Source organism: Lipotes vexillifer, unplaced genomic scaffold (assembly GCF_000442215.2).
Source record: "Lipotes vexillifer unplaced genomic scaffold, Lipotes_vexillifer_v1.1 scaffold749, whole genome shotgun sequence".
Taxonomy (NCBI): Eukaryota; Metazoa; Chordata; class Mammalia; order Artiodactyla; family Lipotidae; genus Lipotes; species Lipotes vexillifer.
The window spans coordinates 2,274,131-2,282,588 of NW_006782834.1; the positions used below are offsets into that span (position 1 = coordinate 2,274,131).

At 42.5% G+C, this 8,458-nt stretch overlaps 1 protein-coding gene across 2 annotated transcripts in view; it reads left to right on the forward strand.

Moving 5' to 3' along the window:
- SCARB2 (scavenger receptor class B member 2) overlaps positions 1-8,458 on the forward strand; it is a 64,888-nt gene that overhangs the window by 32,679 nt on the left and 23,751 nt on the right. The window contains exons 3-4 of one of the 2 annotated variants that reach the window (XM_007455421.1): positions 6,570-6,717; positions 7,558-7,746. The exons of the other annotated variant lie outside the window; for it this stretch is intronic. Coding sequence (XP_007455483.1) covers positions 6,570-6,717; positions 7,558-7,746 — 337 coding nt within the window. The remainder of the gene's footprint in view (positions 1-6,569; positions 6,718-7,557; positions 7,747-8,458) is intronic. 2 annotated transcript variants of the gene reach the window in all.

Genomic DNA, 8,458 nt, shown 5'->3' on the forward strand with positions numbered 1-8,458 from the left:
CCCGTGTACCCTGCATCGGCAGGCGGACTCTCGACCACTGCGCCACCAGGGAAGCCCTTGTTTGCATTTTTAATTTTAAAATTTATATGTAACCAAATCTGTTCTGTAATGAACTTTTCTATCATTTGTGAGTTTAAAAAGTCCCACTTCCTTCAAAGGTTTGATATTCAAGTCTATTTTCTTGTAGTTCTCTTTTTTTCACATTTAATTTCTTATAGATCTAATTGTCTCCTTACAATTTAGCCAAGATAGGAACTTAGTTTAAAGTTTCAAATGCTGTACTGTTATTCCTTTGGTCCTTTACTCAACTCTGAGCCAAGCTCTATATATATATATATATATATATATATATATATATATATATATTTTTTTTTTTTTTTAAATACCAAAGAGATGGTAGAAAAAATTTAAATGCCATGGTTTTTGTTTCCATTATTGTAAGAGGATGCTTATCTCTTTTTCTAAACCTGACTCACTCTACTCTGATAGGACCGTTTTTCTCAAAATAGAAACAGAAATAGCTTTAGATAAATCAGTTTTTAAAAAAATCAAAAGTGAGAAAAATAGAAAAAGATCTGCTTCTTATCCTGTACAAAAAGGTGGCGACCAGGTGGGTTTTAAATGCATGTGGAGTCCTGGGTGAGCCAGCAGGGTCAGGGTAACACTTGGAGGATGGGGGACCATTTCCATCTTCAGCAGTGAAGCTGTTTCTTATACATCGCCAACAAACTTGGGCCACCGCCCACCCCCTACCCAGTGCTTTTTCTCCGAGTGCTGTTCTGGACTCTGGGTTTTCAGTCTTTCTCCTAGTTGACAAGGCAGTGGTGATAGAAAGTTCAGCAGCCCGCTGTTCAGACTCCACCTTTGGCCGGCTTTCCTGCTCTGCCCTCTCTCCTGGGTCGTCCCATCCACTGTGACTGCACTTCACTTCCCTGCCATGCCCCAAGCTGCAGGCTGCTCATTTTTTTTAAGATACACAAAGTTGGAAGAAGCTTTTTATTTATTTATTTATCTATTTTTGGCTGCGTTGGGTCTTCATTGCTGCGCGCGGGCCCTCTCTAGCTGCGGCAAGCGGGGGCTACTCTTCGCTGCGGTGTGCAGGCCTCTCACCACGGCGGCCTCCCCTGCTGTGGAGCACAGGCTCAGTAGTTGTGGTGCGTGGGCTCAGCAGTTGTGGCTCACGGGCTCCAGAGCGCAGGCCCAGCAGCTGCGGCACACGGGCCTACCTGCTCCGCGGCATGTGGGATCCTCCCAGACCAGGGCTCGAACCTGTGTCCCCTGCATTGGCAGGCAGACTCCTAACCACTGTGCCACCAGGGAAGTCCTGGCTGCTTTTTCTAAACCGCCTCTACAGTGCGTCATCCTCTGCCCCACCACAGTTTTCTCACCCTCCACTTAGGAAACGCATCCTGTGCTGTCGTGCGATGCTGCCTGCCTTGCTCTCCCTCTGCCTCTGTCTGGAAGCCCCTCCACCCTCCCACCCCCGGGAAGCCTACTCCTTCTGGAACCAAGTGTGCTCCTGCCCAGTGTTCCCTCAGGACACCCATTCCAGTTGCCCACCCCCCCTGCCCCCGACCTAGCACCTTGGGGTCAGCTTCAGAGCTCTTTCTACTTGTGAGGTAGCCCTTTAAACGGCAGCCTGCTCTGCTCTGCTGTGGATTCTTTGAGGACAGGACCCAGGTCTTAACATCTCTCCATCTCAAGAACTTAGCACAAACCCCCTCCTACATGATATTAGTAGCTAATGTTTCCTGAAGCACTTAGTATGTGCCAGGTAGTGTTCTAACTGGATGACAAGCTTATGTGGATTTAATTCTCACAACAACCCTACAAGGAAGGGATGCTGTTATTTCCATTTTACAGATGAGGAAACTGAGGCACAGAAGCTAGTAACGGATGAAGCCAGGATTGAATGCAAAGCCTGACAGACAGATCTCAACCCAGACTCTACCCAGTGTGTTCAGTCACTTCTTATAGGAATCCTCAACAGAGAGCATTGGGTGAATGGAGAACAGAAATGACTTGGGACATTGGATTATATGGTGGTATTGAGTGTATCTAATTTATCCGACACCTCTGAGGAATTAGATATTGCAGAGATGTTAGTTTTCCAATTGATTAAAATTATTCCTTTTGGTTTCCTTATCTCAGGCGTATTTTTTGCCTTCTGTGATGGTGAGATTTTGCCTAAACATTCAGGAGATTAAAAATTCTTTCTTGTTTTAAAAAGTAAGAACTTCTTTTAAAAAAAGGTTTTAAATGAAATATCTGTAAAATCAATTATATATTTTCCTGCCAGATTAAACAGTTCATGGGGCATAATCAACCTTTTCTTAGTGACTAGGGCTATCATTGTGATTAACAAACAGTAAACTGCATTCTGAGCCTGTGATGTCCTGGGGCTTTTGACATCAATCAGTAGGATTAATTAGTATCTACTAAGTACCAGGGACTATACCAGGCACTTTCAAGTATGGTTCCTTAATTAATTGTCTAGGCCTGCGATTTTGCTTTGCCTTTTTGTTTTTTAATTTTGTTTCTATTTCTGGAAGCTTCTTTGGTCTTCTCCAATATAGTAAAGCACTAATCCATCACTTCTTGCTCTCAGTCTGCTGTTCACCAGGACAGTGCCCTGCCTCTAGCTGACTATGGTTGATCAGCTATCGGGAGATTTGGGTAACGAGACTTCTAGCTCTTGTTACTAAACTCCCTCTCCTTTTGCTGTGACCTCCCTAGGGTCACCAGCGTGACAGGAGTGCTTGGAAGGGGAAGCCTTTTGGGTTTCCTCTGACTGTCACATGTTGTTTTGAGACGGAGGTCCCTTGCCATCCCTCCCCTCGGTTTTCCTGGCCTCTGCAGAGCTGGAGGCCACTCCTGACAGCCCTGTGGCGCTGTCTCCCTTCAGTTAGATGGCTCAGCAAAGGCTGTGTGTCGGCCATGCCCGAGGACGGCTGGTGACTGAGGGAAGTCTCCTGGTTAGCTCTGAGTGACCTGACATGAACCCTTTGTGCCTGCCAAGGGAATAAAATGTTTTTGTGGTTCAGGAACCCTTGGCTTTGACTTTTTGAAGTTTATTGAGAAACCAAGTCAAGTTACGAGGCAGAAAGCGATTGGAACATCCATGTGCAATTTCCCTTTAAAACATCAGGTTCTTACAGGGTAAGCAATAAAGAAAACATTTTAAAAGTCATCTTCAAAGTCAGTAAACATACATAGACATAAATGAAGCAGGCTCTAGACTTGGAATTACTCAGTCCTCTACGTGTATGACCTAAGGCTCAGTGAAAACAACAAAAAGTCTTGGGAAGGTCATCGATTTTCGTCATCAGTTAGAAAACTTGGCAGTGTTGGTCCCTGGCTTCTGAATCTGTGTTGAATCCCAGCTCTTGACTGCCTGGCCCAGCTTTCTGTGAGTGCAAGGAAACTGGCGTTCACCCTGGGGTCGCTTTTTCTACTTCTAGTTCCCTGGTGGTCAGCAGGGCCAAGCTGGGATCCTGGGCCCCGATTATACACAACTTCTCCTGGAGAAGTCTGTCCTTTCCCCTTCCCTGCAGGGTGGCTCTGGGACTAGAAACGGGGCGGGGGGGGGGCCCTCTCTGCAGGCACCTGCCTTGGCTCGGGCAGGGATTTGCCTTTGAAATTTCTTCTTTTCCTCCAGCTTCTAACAAATCCCTTTGCATTCACTTAGGTGTAGACTCAAGGAAGACCTTGGACATGAAGTCAGGCTACCAAGAGTCTGAACCCAGGTCTAACACTTCTTGATTAGTCCTGGGAAAGTTACATTAGCTGAATCTCTGTTTCCTCATGGGTTATGATTTCTCTATGAGAGGGTTTTTGGTTGCAAGCAAGAGAAACCTCTAATTTAAGTAAAAAGAGCATGTATTGGAAGGCTATAAAGTGGGTTACAGATCCCAAGGAAACCTGTAAAGAAGAAAGGGGCAGGGGCCGGGGAAGCTTTATAGACCCAAGTCACAGGAGCCCATGAGTCATCTGTGCGTCCTGGGAGAAAACGTCTGTCTACTGTTTTCCATCCTGAGGCTCTGTGCTCAGGATTCTGGGGCCAAGGAAAAGGAATTGGGTACCACACCACTGCCCAGTGCAGGAGAGGAAAGAAAATGAGGGCTCTGATGAGCAGAAAGGGGAGTGAGTATCTAACAACCAAACGTCCAGTGCAAACACCCTGAACTGCAAACTGCACAAGGCTTTTAACAAGTATTTGTACATATTCCTCGCAAACTGGAAGGGCGTGGACTTTTTTTCTCTCATACTTATTTAGATTTGGCAATTGCTAGAGGCACTCATTGGCTTCATCCTACAGACAGTTAGTAAGCACCTACTAGGAGAGACCATCTGATTCAGAGGAGAGAGTACTAGGCAAGAATTAGAAGACTTGAGCTTAGGTTCTGACTCTTCCACTGCCCTGAGTCCCCAGCTGTAAAAGTTGGACGAAAATACTTGCTCCGTGTGTGCCACAGGCTTGTTAGAAAGATTAAATGATATCAAATGGCATAGTGTGGTCAAACCCTTGGAAGAGCTGTGCAAGTATCAGATATTTATATTACTGTGTGTAGCTTGGTGCTAAGTACTAGAGAAGAACGAAGACTCATCTGCTTTTATGTATAGGTATGCATTTGTTTATTGTTTGCTTGTCTATTTTTATTTTAAAATCTGGAAAAGATTTGAGGCATACAAGTTTCTTAAGCTTACTTGCAATCTATCTGAGGCTTCGAGCTAATTTCTAAACAATCTAAATGACGTCGCTAAGCATTTTATAACTGAGTGCCAGGCTCTATGGGTGTTCAGGGATGAGAAACCCCGCATGTGGCTGTGGTTGGGAAAGGCCTCCGGAGGAGGTAGTAGCCCCACTGCCTAATGTCTTCGTACCTTTGTCTAAATTAGCTCTGTTCAATCGAAATATAATGTGAAACACATATGTCATTCCAGGTTTTTCTAGTAGCCACATTAAAAAAAAATAAAAAGAAACAGATGCAATTAGTTTTAATAATATATTTTTAGTTTACTCATTCCATCTAAAATAGTATCATTTCTGAATGGATAAAGAAGATATGGTACACACACACACACACACACACACACACACACACACACACACTGGAATACTACTCCGCCATAAAAAAAAACAACATTTTGTCATTTGCAGCAGCGTGGATGGACTTGGAGAGCATTATGCTAAGTGAGATAAGTCAGAGAAAGACAAATACTGTATGTTATCACTCATCTGTGGAATCTAAAAAATACAACAAACTAGTGAATATAACAAAAAATATTCACGGATATAGAGAACAAGCTAGTGGTTACCAGCAGGGAGAGGGAAGGGGGGAGGGGTCGGGGAGTAAGAGGTACAAACTATTAGGTATAAAATAAGCTATAGGGATATATTGTACAACACGGGGAATATAGCCAATATTTTATAATAACTGTAAGTGGAGTATAACCTTTAAAAATTGTGAATCACTGTATTGTACTGTATACCTATAACATATAATATTGTAGAGCAACTATGCTTCAATTTAAAAAATAAATAAAATGGTATCATTTCAACATGTAATCAATATAAAAAAGTTGAGATATTTTACATTCTTTTTTTTTTTTGGTACTGGTTTTGAAATCTGCTGTGTATTTTACCCTTACAACACATCTCAGTTCCAATTAGCTACAGTTCAAGGGTTCAGGAGACACAGGGCTACCAGGTGAGACAACACAGCCCTTGATGAAACAAGAAGAAGAGGTAAGTGGCAGAGAAGGAATACACATGGCAATTTAGTGACCATCTACTATGGACCAGGCAGGCTTAGGACTGGCATGAGGCATTTGATGGACGAAACATCAGTCCTGTTTTTATATAAAATTTTGATATTCTGTTCATCATGAATTTTTAGCATTAATTTTGATCTTTTAAAATTGCATTAAAGTATTATTGGTTTTGACTGCTGAGTGTTTGGGCACCTCTTACATTTTGTACCCAAGGCAGGTGCATCACTTCCCTCACCCTAGTCTCAGGCCTGGCACCAGACACTTCCTACCAACTTTGCTAATACCTCATCTGGGGGCACTCACAGGCACCAAGCTGAAATGGATATCAAAGCCAGGAGTGAACTCCTCTAATTTACTAAACCTTAGGCATTTGTTTTGTTAAATGGATTTTTAATTGAATTCAACTTAGAAATAAAAAGACATTGGTAAACACATTGAAATTGAAACTGAATTTATGAACTGAAAAATTTGAAAATATTTCGGGACCAAACTATAACCCAGGAGAGAGTTCACTGGCTTTGATTCCCTAGTTAAGGTGACCCTTGACCATTGCATTTCCCAAATTATGAGGGGAAAGAATGAAAACAACACTGTTTTTCCTCTCTCCGGGGCCTCATTTCCTTTCCACATTATAGCTTAAATCTCCAGTGTTTAGGGGGTCAGTATCTGCAGTCTCCCCCAATATGGGTTGTATTGGGAATGTTATATTGGAAAATAACTTTGATGCTGAAGGAAAGGAAAAGTATTACTTAGTAAAGTGTTGCCTATTTTCAAACGAAATCCTCTTCTTTTAGGGAACTCAGAAACAAAGAAGATATTCAATTTGGAGATAACGGAACAACAATATCTGCCGTGAGCAACAAGGCCTATGTTTTTGAACGAGATAAATCTGTTGGAGACCCTAAAGTTGACTTACTTAGAACATTAAATATTCCTGCACTGGTAAGTAGGCATTTTAAATCTCATTATTGTGGATTTTAGAAGAAAGGAAAAAGCTAAGTTAAGGCCATTATGGTTTTACCTTTAGGAGCGATTAAGTTATATGTGTGTGTGTGTGTATATGTGTGTGTGTGTGTGTATGTGTATACATATATATATTTTTTAAATGTTTATATGTGTGTGTGTGTGTGTGTGTGTGTGTGTGTATGTATATATTTATATTTTTCCCCCTTCTTTAAAGTTCGTTTCAGACTTTTTGTGAGGTCTTTCAAATGTGGTCTTTTCAAATGGTGACAAAATGTAAGTTACAGGATTTTTTTCACAGTTTCTTCCTGTGTGTTCACATGAGGCCCAGGAGACTTCTTCTATCCCCTCTGAGGTTCCCACTCCAGCTCCTGGGTGACTGCTACATATGCAGCTGGACACTTTCGGTGGACCCAGGACCTGGAAAGTATTAGATCCCAGGTCTGGCCCTGCCCAGCTGGCTAGTGGAGCAGAGTTTATGGGGACCCAGCCTCTAACCCGGATCAGGAGGAAGATGGTGCCACCTTGTGGCTAAAGATGCCAATATATTGCAAGAGTTTTTCCCCTTCTGTGGTGTTGGGAGAATTCTGAGAGTTGCGAGTGAGGATGCTAAGATGACAGTTACAAAACGTAATACTGAGAAAGGACAATAAGTGAAGAGTCTTATTCTTCACACTCAGCCAGAGAGGAGCTCTTTGGTTAACCTCTCAGCTATTTGATCTCAACGTTTTACATTTACGTTTGCAGCCCCCTTTGCTGAAGGGGCAGTAGGAGAGTGGGGTGGGGACGCTGCTCTCTGAATGTGCCTGTGTTCCTCAGACCGCCATGGAATGGGCCCAGCTACCCTTTCTCCACGAGCTCATCGAGGCCCTGTTGAAGGCCTATCAGCAGAAGCTCTTTGTGACCCACACGGTGGATGAATTGCTCTGGGGCTACAAAGATGAGATCTTATCCCTCATCAACATTTTCAAACCTGACATCTCTCCCTATTTTGGCCTGTTCTATGGGGTAAGTCAATTTTTCTTTTCACAGATTCTTTGTTCAGCTGAGGAGGAGGGCATTCCAAGCCAGATTTTATCTTCACTTTGGGTTTCTTCTAGGAGAAGACCGAAGTTGCTTGGAATTCTAGATCTCTTGTAGAGTATGTGAAAAATAAGAAAGTGCTTTAGTAGGGGAAAAAAAAAAAAACTTCTCCCACAATTTCAACATGCTACCAGTGCTGACTTTGAATGAGTGTCACTATGAAAAATATATAGAGTGTGCTGTGCCATTAATCAGGTGCAGTCTTTCAAAGTGTCATAAATTTCAGTGATCAATGCCGAGTCTTGTTTTGATGACTTGGAGACTAAACCCATGGATCAGTCTGACAGAGGCAAATAAGAAACTAAATAGGGATGTGATAGTCCATTAGGGGTGGGAGCTACTTATTAGATTTTTAGACATTTGTGAAAGAGGCTGGATAATTTGAAACTCTGTGTGTCCCTCGTCTATGATTTCTTTTGTTTATAAGTGGAATTTTGTATCATTTTTTGCAGATTTTATTTACTTTGGCTTGAACCCCAAAATATCAGCATTCAAGTAATTATTATTCAAAGCATATGTTATTGCTGCCTGAGCTTCAAATGAATTAAAATTAAAAAAAAGCAATTAAAAATCTATCCCCGGGCTTCCCTGGTGGCGCAGTGTTTGAGAGTCCGCCTGCCGATGCAGGAGACGCGGG